Raw genomic sequence first — 13,746 nt, forward strand, 5'->3', positions numbered from 1 at the left:
CATTTTACTGTTTCGATTATCATGTTTTTTTATTGTTTTATCCATCCTTATCCATTGTTTTTGATCAAAATATTTTTTCCTGGTTTATGCTCCGAGGACAAATTTCGGCTAAGTGACTAAATAACTATCCTCACTTTTTCGAGGAAACGAATTCCGTTAGAATTTAAGAAATTTTTCAACATTCTATTTTTTTTCCGAAAAAAAAACCCGTCGTAGTGCGTAAAGTACTAACATTTCAAATAATCACTCCTTCATGAGTACCATACAGGTGGATCAATGTCACGCTACAAGCACAAGAAGAGCAGATAGAATAGAAAGATAAATTACACATATGCCCAAAGCGAGATTCGAATCCGGGATCTTCCTGATATGAGGCTTATTTTGACCACCAAACAGAACTGTTGGCTTATTTCGTCTTTTTATTTTCGATCGTTTAGCCTTCATTATAGTTAATAATCTCCCGTGATGCACTACAATGAGTTTTATTATTTTCATTTTCAACAGCTTCTTTTATCATTCTAACCATTATAAGCTAGTGTTATCCTTTCCACCATCAGTAGCTAATTTTATCACTTTCACCATCATTAGATTGTTTCATCATGTTCACTAATAGTAGTTAGTATCATCAGTAGCTAGTTATATAACTTAAACTTTTATAAGTTAGTGTTATCTTTTCCACCATCAGCAGATAATTTTATTAATTTCGCCATCAGTGTCTAGTTTTATCACTTCCACCATCATTGGGTAGTTTGATCATGTCCACTAATAGTAGCTAGTTATATAATTTAAACCATTATAAGCTAGTGTTATCTTTTCCGCCATCAGCAAATAATTTTTATCAATTTCGCCATCAGTATCTATTTTTACCCATTTTACCATCATTAGGTAGTTTGATCATGTCCACTAATAGTGGCTAGTATCATCAGTAACTAGCTATATAATTTAAACTATTATAAGCTAGTGTTATCTTTTCCACCATCAACAGATAATTTTATCAATTTCGCCATCCGTATGTAGTTTTATTATTTCCACCATCATTAGGTAGTTTGATTATGTACACTAATAGTAGCTAGTTATATAATTTAAACCATTATAAGCTAGTGTTATCTTTTCCACCATCCGCAGATAGTCTTATCAATTTCGCCATCAGTATCTAGTTTTATCACTTCCACCATCATTAGGTAGTTTGATCATGTCCACTAATGGTAGCCAGTTTCATCATTTCCATAATCCTTAAAGTTTTACTGCTGGCAGCTATTTTAATCCCTATCAGTACCAATCTTTTTAATTTCAACAGACAGCAACTGTTTTTGTAACTTTTATTATGAGTAGCTGTTTACAATTTCCACCACTTTAACTAATTACTAGTAACACTATATTTAATAACAATGACCATCGCTCCCCAACAATTATATTACTTATTTTCCTCTCTTTTTAGTGACCGTATCCGAACATCAGTGAACGTACTAGGTGACGCCTTCGGTGCTGGTATAGTTTATCACCTTTCCAAAAAAGAACTTGACCAAATGGATGCTGAACTTGCTGCAAAAGACGAACTAGAAATGGTTGATACCAGGAAATTCTCAATTGGTGGCAGAGGAAGTGTTGGAGGCGACAAAACCCACCACAAAGGGGGTGAAGAAAGCCAAATTTAGACAAAACTATGAATTTCATGAAAACCAAAATTAAGTTTAAAAGATTACAGTACAATGCGAGTTTGGGAACAACTCAGAACAATTTTGTGCTTATTTTGAGTTTGAAAATGGAAGCATCTTTTGAATTGATTGAAAATAAAAATCCGTTGAAATGAGTGCCTCAAAACCTCTGTGTTTTGATTAGAACGCTATTGCTTTAAAAATCATAAAAAATGATGGAATTTATTTTTGTGAAGTGAACGAAGTACTAATTTGTACAATTCTCGAACGCTGCGGATTTAATTGTTAAAATTTTAGTTTCTTTCATAAAATAAATGACGCCTTACGTGTTTCATAGAATACTTCCATAAAAAAATAGCTTTTGTAATAATCATTATCAATCATATACATTAAAATAAAATGTGTGTATCCATTTTTTTACTATTAAGAAAGAGTATATTTTCAAAGTGATTATTTTTCAGGACATGGCATGAATTAATACAGAATATGGAATTATTCTGTTTTAAAATATTTTATTTATTGAATTTCATTATTAAAGTTTTTTTTTGAACTTGTAAATAGTACTTCTATTTTTTTGCTTCTTCGTTCATTAAAAGTAAATAAAAAAAATTTTGACTCTTATTATTTTTATTGGTTGTAAAATGACAATGTATTTCATATACAAATAATGTGATCTTTGAATACGCCTATCAAATATTGAAAAATAGTTTGGTTGTTGTATTTTTTATAAGCTTTCACTGAAATAATTTACTTAATCATACTACTTGAAAATCATCATGCATAAAAAACTGTAATATAAAATAAATTTACGATTTATTAAAAATTTAATGAAATTGCAATTTTAGATATAATTATGCTCAGAAATATAAGGTTGAATAAGAGTTTTTTTAATCAAGTTATGCAACTTCTCTTCTTTTAGTTGCGTAAAAAAATTGTTTTGCCATTTATTTGTTTTGCTATTGAATTGAATTGTGACTATTTCTAAAACTAACTCTCTAAAAACTGAACTCTGGTTCATTTGTATTAATATGAAGTTTAAATCAAACTACAATTGAATTTAATTGAAATTAAATTAAATTGTGATTTATTTGAGTTGAAATTAATTTAAATTTTGACTCAATTGAGTTGAAATTTAATTCAATTGAATTCAAATTAGTAGGGCATTCTCGAATCCCTGTATGATGGGATTTCAAAATACGAGCTAAAATAGATAAATTAAAAAAAATTAAGCATGTATTTAATCACTGCCTTTCTTAATAATAGAGTGTCATTATATGAAATACAAATAATACATTACATAACACTCCATTAATAATATTGAATCTCCTTTGAACAGACTTAATTGATAATTTAATTCATCATTTATAAAATACTGTACATAATTTTAGCTTTTAGAATCATTGTAGCTTTGTTGAATGATTATTAACCTTTATTGTTCATCAGCTTTGTATTGTAATGACAGTATTTGTGGCGAAAAAGAGAGCATTTTTACTTCATTTTTCTTTCACGTTCTTTACAGTGATTTGTGTATCATTTGAAAAATAAATAAATTTCTTTTCCATTTGTTTCATTTCATTTACATTTCAAACATTATCCATTCCATGTTTGCGACGCAGATTTCAGTATTTATTTACCCACCTAAATGACTATTTATACACTTTTATACAGAGGATCCAATAAGTTCGCATACACTATTTGCATCATGTCGTTGTTGTCGTTTCTAATGACACTTGGACAAACCAAGCTCGCAAGTTATTAACCTTTTGCGAATCAAGTCAGGAAGGGTCAGATTTCGTTTGACAAGAGAGCACCACAAGGGTGAAAGTATGAAAGTAGCTCAGCTACCGTCATTCATTCGTGAGTCCACTTACTCAATTTAGGCATAGATATGAAGGGGAAAGAAATTTTCACCAGATTCCTGTACCCATGATACTATCCAGCGATCAACCACGGTACTAATTTTTCTTCAGATTTTACGAGCACGTATATCATATGTACTCGGTGATTCTAAGCGGAGTGGAGGATTGAACTCCGGACAGGGATCCGATTCTGTAATCACTAAGCTACCATGGACCCTATTTGCATCCTAAAGTAGCCATATAACAAAAATACTAGAGTGTACCAATTCAAATCATGAACTAATACTTCATAAGTAAAGCTTTAAGAAAGGAACAAGCATAGAACTCTTGAAAAAAAAAACCAGAGGAGGGATAGTAAATACTATATTATTACTAGTAAATATCAAGAAGAGCTTTTCTTCGCTAATGCGAAATTTTTTGCTTTACAACAACCTCATAACCCTCAAAATGAGAAATTATTTGCTTTGCAACAACCTCATAACCCTCAAAATGAGAAATTATTTGCTTTACAGCAACCTCATAACCCTCAAAATGAGAAATTATTTGCTTTACAACAACCTCATAACCCTCAAAATGAGAAATTATTTACAGTATCGATTCAGGATATAAAAAAATGATGCGTAAATTTCAAAATACATCGCCAATTATGGTTTGAGGAGTTTTTACAAAAGGAAAACCTCAGGTTTTTATTTTTAAGAGAGATGAAAAGTAGAGATTTTGGAAAAATTATCGAATATGGAGGTGAATCTTTGCTATCAACATGACGGTCCTCCTTTGTATAATGCAAACATTGTCCAAATCGAGCACCGAGACTCTGGCTTGCTCAGAAGATTTTCGCACTCTATCCATACCTGCTGTTATCGTTATAGTTCTTTGCTTGATACAAACATTGCCCAAAGTGAGTACTAAGACAAATCTGGCTGATTCAGAAGTTTTTCGTACTTAATCCATACTTGCTGTCAACATAATGATTCTCTTTTGCTTGTTGCAAACATTTTTCAACGCAAGCACAGAGACAAATCCGGCTGGTTCAGTAGCTTTACGTTCTTAATTTATACTTGTTGTTACCATTATGGTACTTTTTTGTATAATGCAAATATTATCCAACGTTCAAGCAAAGACAAATCTGACTAGTTTTATGCCAAGAAACAAATCATTCAGAAGGTACGCGAACCTTAATACGTTAGATGTATATATGTTACGCTTTAAGAGCATTAACATTGCAAATTCATAATGTGGCCGATGCTTATTGAAAAAGATACAGGAACATGGAGAAATAATAGAATTTCATTAAGGTAAGGATCGGAACCCCGAAAAAAAAAGAACATTGCATGGTGGTGGATAGATGGAGTAGAGCCAATTGATCTTGGAAAGAGGGATTTTGTATCTTTCTGGGCAATATATTTAACTATCAATAGGTTTTAGTAACGTGGGACTGATCAATTTCCCGAGCTACTAAAGACACATCATCACATTTTTTGAGATAATTAGATCAATATTATTAATTTCTTTGGGGGAAAGGTTTTAAATGATTACGCGTTAGATAAAAGTTCTATTAATGGATTACATTTAATATATAATTCTTTTAGCATTACATATATATGTATAAATATATATATTTGCACCAGGATACTTGCTGAAAAATTTTAAGTGTACAATTAGAACAGATTTTAATAGCGAATGTGGAAAGAGTGTGCCTGTGGACTCGCGTGCGTTGCTTTCACTGATTTTGAGAAAAATTTCAAGCTTGTAAAATATTTGAAATATGAAATCATACCAACCCCCAAGCTTTTCAAAAAATTTTGGGCAAAACGTTGTTTCTTTTATTGTTAAAATTCTAAACATATTTAACAATGCCTCGGAATTGTTTGCTTGAAACTGTACAATAATTTATTTCCCTTATACAGTTTCAAGCAAACCTATCAATCCCATGTCAGCCTGGGAAATGACACTATCGCTATTTAAAAGAGATTGTCATAAAACACTGTTTAAAAAATATTGTCTTGCTGTGAATAATTCTTAAATAACAAAAAAAAAAATGATGAGGAAAAAATGGAACAAATCGTGGACTGAACAAACCAGTTCTATAGTTATAAAAAGAAAAACTTTATAGTAATAATTCGGTGTTACTCTCATCTTGTTTTACGAATTGTTTATAATATTTGTTGTTAATAATGTGTATTGTCCATTATTTAAATTTATCTTTCATAATTATGGCGATAAATGTTCTTCTTATGAGCAAATCTGGCATGCATTAGAAAACAAGTAAAAATTCATTGGAGAAACATATTGTATGCTGGATCGACACTCCGTCACTTTTACATGTTCTATCTAAAGTAATTGGTTGGCATAAACAGCCGAAGAATATCCAGCAATAAAGATCATAATCTTCTAAGGGCTTTGAAACTCTGAAGCAAACTGTTATTAACAACTCTCTGGCTAGCTAATGAAAAGAAAACGTTTACTAATTACTTTTTTTATTACGAGTAAACAGGCATTATTCTCCGGAAGATTAGGATTACTGGCCCATGATATGGGAGATAGCCGAAATATCTGAAAAATATGGTAATAAAAAATGGTAAGAGAGCATTCAAAAGTTTTAAATACCTTAATTTAATTTTCTTGCTCATTTTGCCATTTTAATAGGGTTTTTTTTCCTTTTAATTTTTCCTTCTCAAGAACTAATTAATTAATTTTTTCAAATTTAAAAGTACGTACGTCAAAGTACCTACTTAAAAGTACGTAGATTAAATTAGTGTAAACATTTGTATAGCTTAAAATTTAAAACTTTATTAGTGAGTTAAATTATATTCATTAGTAAGTTAAATTATAAAAAATAATAAATAATTATGAAAAAAATATTTATTTGAAATTATTTTTGGATAAACAAGTTCTATAACTGCGTTTCGCCTTATTATTTATTTTATTTTAGTTTTCATTTATTTATTTATTTATTTATTATTTTTTATTTTTTTGATTCGCAATTTTTTTGATTCCAGAGTGATGGCAAAACTCACAAAAGGGATATTGACATAAAGTGACCCACAAATTTACAAAAAGAATAATTAGTTTAATCAGAAGAAGTTAATTTTTATATTAAATTCCGAAGCTTGAAATAATGTTTGAACTAATTAATTAGCATATTTAAAGTTAGGTCTTTGAACGCTTAAATTTGATTTTTAGTACGTAAAAAGATCAAAAAGAGATCAATATTTCACAAGATTACAGTTGGATTTCAAGTAATAAACAAACTAATAAATTTCTAATAAGTTATTTCATAGGTAATCTAAAGATAGGACTGCAAAATTGCAAGTAGAAGCACTGATTTTTTCCTATCAATAAATAGCATGTTAAATCCAAAAATAATTAGCAAATCAGAAATAAAATAAAGATGTGAGAAATATTGAAGATCTTTAGCATTTACAATATTTATTCATAGATGTCAGCACTAAAACTAAATTCTCAAAACTTTTTAAAAGCAGCACAATTTTCATGGCACATTTTTGATAATATTATCAAATTGTACTTGGACCAAAAGGCATAATTCATTCCTAATGATTTACTTCTTTTTCTTCTTTTTTGACAAACATAAAAATATTATTTTGATTCATTGCATGAAAATGAACTAATCTTGCATGAATGGTTTCGGTAATAGGGACAGAAAGAAGAAAAAAAATTCTATAAAGTTTTCTATTTACAATATTTAATGCTAGATGTCAGCACTAAAATCTAATTCATAAGAGGAAATTTCTTTTTCAGGAAGACGATTTCTTTCATCGCAAAAAAATTCAATGCTAACCTTATTAAAATGTAAATTAATTCATTCTAACAGGAAAAAAAGGCAAACTATATTTTGCATGATTTTTTGTTTATTTTTCTCTTCCTATTTTTCAATCATGAGACATAAAAATATTATATTTTTCTTTTGTATTAAATATACTGAACTTTCTCGAATGGTAATAATACACATAATTTCCTAAATCGCATAAAATTAGAGAACTAACATCTAAAGTTTATAATTAATTTTTATTTTTACACAATCGAATTCGGATGCAGTCTATAAGTAATAAGAATAATAGTAAATGGGCGAAATAATTACGCATGATAAAAATGAAACTTCAAGTTAATTCTAGAAAAATACGGAAGTGCATATTTCTGTATCGACAGAAGAAATATTTTATGCAACAATCAAGTTTAAATATATATATATGTATCTATATCTATATCTATATATATATATATACACACGTGTGCAAAACTTAAGCAGCAAGTGCGTTTTTTGTNGCTAGATTTCTTTCATAAACCAATAGTAATCCTTATCACTTCCCTTTTCCCCTCAAATATAACAAAATAGAGGGAAATTCCTTTGCTACTTTCCCTAAGATAAAAACTTAAGCACACAGTTTTTGAGTGCGATTTTGAGCTCCGCCTTTGCTAGAAAATGTCTTAAATATACTATGTGAAGTTAATAAAATATGTTTTGCCTTCCAACTGCTATCTGCGTGGCCTAACATCACTCACCATGACTGCTTCCCTTTCATATATATATATATATATATATATATGTAATACAAAAGTTATAAAAATACTTTAGTATTAATGAAAGCATTAAAACTTTTTCGTGTTCATGAAATGCAGATATTCTATTTTGGGACTTATAGGCTGAAAACATGCCAATGAATTATAATTAGATTTATGCTTCAAAAGAGGAGTTATTTTAAGATCTTTCACTTCCATATAAGGAAAGATTAAACAACTTTCTATGAGTAATAAATAATTTTAATGAGGCGTAGGATTACAATTTACTATTAAGTATGTATGATAATGATATAAAATACACAAAAGGCACCTTAAACTTTGAAGCTGACATATTATCCCGAGATATTCCTGACAATATTGAACACAATAGTAATGTTGATTTAAATAATGTAAGCCATTTTCACATCTTTTGCAATTAGATGAAATTCGCGAAGCCCAACAAAATGATAATTTAACTGGAAATTTTATTGAAATAGATAATGTTTTGTGTTTACGTAAAAAGGGTTTTACCGAAATTGTTGTTCCATTTTCTTTAAGGCATAAATTACTTGAAATTACTCATAAAAAATTTGGCCATCTCGGAATTCAAAAAACTATTAATTTACTTACTCCTGTTTACTATTGGGAAAATATTACTTTGGGCATTACAAATTTTAACAAACATTGTCATCCTTGTCAAATTAATAAAAAACGTAGACAGAAAAGATTTGGGTTACTTCAGGAAATGCCCCCAGTTGACAAACCTTTTGAAATAATTGCAATCGATAGTGTAGGTGGTTTTAATTATTACAATTCTACCAAAAAATATTTAACTTTAGTAATTGATCATCACACTCGATACATGTGGTCTTTTGCCTCGAAATCAATAACAACGGAAACCTATGTTAATTTTTTGCACCAAATTTTTCAAATTCAAACCCCTAAAAGTATTTTGAGTGATAGAAATGCCGCGTTTACTTCTTCCCATTTACAAAAATGTCTTAAACATAGCAAAATCAAACAATTGTTAACTACAGCTCATACACCCGAAACTAATGGAAAAGTTGAACGTTTAGGACAAACCATTGTAACACGATTAAAATGCAAAATTAATGATTCTTCTAAAAAAGTTCCTTGGCCTAAATTATTAAAAGACGTAACTGAAGAATATAATTTAACTCCACATTCGGTAACTAAATTTTCCCCAGCTTTTTTAATGCTTGGCACTCTCCCATTTAATCATCCTTTATCTGAAGAAATTTTTCCACCAATAGAACCAATAGAAGAAGCAAGAAAAATTGCAGTTGAAAGAACTAAACAATATCATGAAACAAATAAAAGTTATTATGATGCATGATTCACTCATATTGGATTTTCCCCAAATGATACTGTAATGTATGAAGATTTTAAATACCCCCATACTAGGAAACTTACCCCAACTTTTTCCGGTCCATATATAATTCTTGAAAAAATTTCTGATGTTAATTATAAAATAAATAAAAAGAATATTCATAATAAAGAAAATTCAGAAATAGTTCATGTATCAAAATTGCGAAGGTACCACCCACCTGACAAACTGAAATTATGTCACGAATAAAAAACATGTAATTATTTAAATGGAGAAGACTATATTTTATATTAAATTTAATGATTTTTCATTGTTAAAATAAATTAAAAACACCGAATATGACAACATTACACATGGTTCAATGAACATGTGGTCCCCTTTTTTTCTGGAAGATCCGTCCTTTCAAATTTTCTTCTTCATGTTCAAGGTTTACCCAATCTAAAAGGATATGGGGCGATGGTAGTTTTTCTCTGTGGAAAAAAAAAAATAATACTTAAGCATCTGTTGAAACTAGGATCTTCCAGCACATCATTGTTGAGACTAGGGACTGTTTTCCTCCTTTTGGGGAATACAGCCCCTAATCCAGCAAAAATTTCCCCCTAATAACACTGAAGTCTTAAACTTCAGATTAAAGACCATCGTGTCAAATTTTTTTACATTTTATTTTCAAAATGGACAAATTCTGAATACAAATTTCAGATTGAAATTTTTTTTGGAAAAAAAAAAGTGTCAATTTGTATTTTTATATCTCATATCACTTGTATTTTCATGTTTTTTAATATTTGCATTTTTAGAAAATTTTTATAGATTTTCTTATCTAAGTGAAAAGTTTGCTTAAATTGTGTTTGTAGGAGGAATAACTTTATTTATTGTGATTTTCAAGGGACTGAAAAAACTTGAATCACAAAAACTATTGAAAATGAAGATCTAATACTTCAAATTTTTTTTTCTTCCTCGAGCACTCCAAGAAAATTTATTTTTCATTGTGTACTAATGTGTATTTTTTTTTATAATTCATGATACGTTATATCTTGTTAAAAGTGCAATTGATTCTTTTTATATTTTTTGTGTCTTCATAAGGAAAGTTTTGCGAAAGGATAAAACATGTTCCATTTTTTCTTTCTGTTTAGTTGCCTAAACATATAGATTGCATTATTATGTTTTTTATTGTTGTTACTGTAAATTATATTTTTCACATAAATGGAAAAATGTTGTTTATTGTAAGAAAGAGGACAGTCGTACCAACATAAACTTTATAAATTCATAGTATTCTAAATGTTATTATTATTTTTTTCGGCTTACCAAAACAATTTTTTTGGGGGAGGGGATGTAATACAAAAGTTATAAAAATACTTTTGTATTAATAAAAGCATTAAAACTTTTTCGTGTTCATAAAATGCAGATATTCTATTTTGGGACTTCAAGGCCGAAAACATGCCAATGAATTAGAATTAGATTTATGTTTCAAAAGAGGAGTTATTTTAAGATCTTTCACTTCCATATAAGGAAAGATTAAACGATTTTCTATGAGTAATAAATAATTTTGATGAGGCGTAAGAATACAATTAATACAATATGACTGCCCTGTTTACCCGTTGAAAGTATCGTATAAAACCTAAGAGCGATGCTTTTCGCGTGTCTTTTGGTGTTTCATGTTTACCATCTGAACTCCGTCGTTTTGACGGGAATTTGTGTCTTTCCCCCTCCGGCTGGAGAGTGGGTGAGATTTCTGCTTACATCATACTCCAGTAAATAAAGCCTGTTAAAATCTATCGACTTATTATTTCTACAAATGTAAATTAAAAACAATAACCAAATATCGGGGTTTGTTACCCTGATATGATATATATATATATATATATATATATTTCGGTTATCACGATTGGTAAAGGGAAAAACTTGAAATGTTAACTCTAACATTCTTTATTCTAAATTTAGAACTAAAATGCATGATATGAATAATAAAAGTGAGTGAGAACACGTTTCGTTTTAAGTAATTAACTAAACAAGAGAATTTAGTAACATAAAAAGATTTGTTAAAGATTTTTATGAATATGAACAATGACAGACGACGCACTAAATAAGTAATTTCCCTAAGAAAAGTAAACTCACGTGTAAATGGCAGCCTAAAAGCAAATGTATATTTTCAAGCTCAAATGAGTTGTTTGAAATTTGTAGCTGCTTGAATCGAAAATATTTCTTTTATCTTTTATGTCAGATGAACATATATTTTCCCAATTAGTTAATTTTAATTTTAGAAAACTAAAACTAAGATTGTTATCGTGATTTTTATAAAGAGTAAATGCTTTAGAAAAAAAAATTGATAAATAGCTTACAATATATATAATTAAAGCTAATAATGTGTTATCAATATATCGGAAATCGCATTTATTAATTAAAATAATTAGAATTACTAATTTCATAATAGTAAATATATAAAAACAACCAAATTTTATAAGCAAATGATACAGTTAGCGATATTTTTAGCAATTATTCATTGAGTATATAAAGCTTAATGAAAAAATAGCTTTATATACTCATCTTCATTTATTGCGCAATAACCAGACATTGATGAAATTGATTAAATACTTTAATAACAACATNCGTCCCTTTACTTATTGTTACAATTGTCCCCAAGACGCCATTTCAGCTTCATTTGTTAAAAACAATGCTAGTTAATTAGCAAAACTAAATTTTTTTTTATTGAAATGTTAATTAAGGTGTCCACTTACATATTCGGTTAATAATTTTTAGTTGTTTAAACAAAATTACTTTGTTACAATATAATATTCCAATACCAAAAAAAGTACTTAAGTAGCGTGAAAATATCTTTTGTGATGTAACTCTTTCAAAAGTACATAAAAATTGTTGCCAGCAGGGGTGTACATGTTGATAAATACACCTTGTGCGCCACCTAGGAACCAACTCTAGAACCCGACACTCGAAATTTTTGCTCTGTTACCATCGTGCCCTGTTACAATTGACCCCACTCTCCCCTATGCCTTATAAAAACAAAATTAACTGTGATTAAAAATGGCCTTTTGTTTTATTTCGTTAGTCAAAAGAAACCGTTTAAGCTTTTTTGCCCTATACATTATACGCCAGGCCTGCTTTTATGCCATAGTTTGTTAAAGACTCAATACAGCTATTTCTTATAATTTTTTAACTGAATAAATACTTTAGATGTAAAATCTAACAGCTGTATTAAAAATGATTAAAATATAACAATACAAGAAATTTATTCAATTTCACTACAAGTATGCTATTTTTCTTTTTTATGAGGTAGTTTTTTACAAGTGAAAAAAGTTAGTCAACACGCTTTTCTATTTGGATCTTCTAACACCTCTTATAAAACACACTTTTTAAATTGATTATAATTATTATTACAGTTTTTATTAACTAGTGTTTTAAAATCTCATTGCTCACTTTCTGAAATTGATATCAAGCATAAAAATTTCAAAAATGTAAAATTTCCTGCTTAAATAAATAAAAAAAAACAATAGACTGATATCATTAATACTGATTATTTTTATTGAATGACTTTTACCTTTCGCAAAATATTTAAAAAATGATTCATTAAAGGTTGACTACCTAAAATACATACACACCCCTTATACGTTACCTAAAGTATAAGTCATCCTTAGAAATCAAAATGTGGTTTTATTGTTTCTAATTTTATCTTTTATCACTAAATTGCTTTATTTTAAGAGCGATATGATAGTGAAACTAAGTAATATTTTGTAATAGTCTTGTTCAATTTCTAGGGAAAAAAAGAATAATTTATTATTTACACAATAGATAGTTGAAGTGTTTGATATGTATGATTAAGTATTAGTTTTTGCGTGCCTAATGCTTTTTACTTGGTGCAATATATCAATATAATTGAAGTGTTTGCTTTAGGTGCAATTGATGGTTATCTATAATTAAAATGAAATTTTTTTGCTAAAATTGTATATTTTTAATACTTGATATGGTTTCGGACTTACTGAACTGAAGTAATAGTTAATCAATAAATATTAAATAAGGGCTCAATCATCGCTAATTTTTTCTGCTTTCGTTTTAAGATATAAGATCATGGATTCCTGATTAAGTCATGCACGTGAATTGCTTTTACATTTATAATTTATCATTTCATTAATATCAATTATCAACTGATATTGTTAGTTATTATTGATATATTATCAGTTATTATTTATCAGTTAATCTTTCGACGCAGATGAACACCGGTGACCCTGTTTTATATTTTTCCAACTCTCTAATTACAATCAAAAATGAGTTTTGATATTTTTTTAATTATTAAAAACTATCTAGTAGCTACTAAAAATATCTGTTTTACGGACGATACACCCAAAATGCTGGCATTTTA

General features: G+C 28.6%; 1 protein-coding gene across 3 annotated transcripts in view; it reads left to right on the top strand.

The window, feature by feature from the left end:
* LOC107449343 (excitatory amino acid transporter) overlaps window positions 1-3,216 on the top strand; it is a 101,101-nt gene extending 97,885 nt beyond the window's left edge. For all 3 annotated transcript variants that reach the window (XM_016064843.4, XM_043050439.2, XM_043050437.2), the window contains one exon: window positions 1,439-3,216. In XM_016064843.4, coding sequence (XP_015920329.2) covers window positions 1,439-1,655 — 217 coding nt within the window. In that variant the 3' untranslated portion in view covers window positions 1,656-3,216. The remainder of the gene's footprint in view (window positions 1-1,438) is intronic.
* Window positions 3,217-13,746: the final 10,530 nt, after the last annotated feature.

The sequence above is a fragment of the Parasteatoda tepidariorum genome, chromosome 5 (genome assembly GCF_043381705.1).
Source record: "Parasteatoda tepidariorum isolate YZ-2023 chromosome 5, CAS_Ptep_4.0, whole genome shotgun sequence".
Classification (NCBI taxonomy): domain Eukaryota; kingdom Metazoa; phylum Arthropoda; class Arachnida; order Araneae; family Theridiidae; genus Parasteatoda; species Parasteatoda tepidariorum.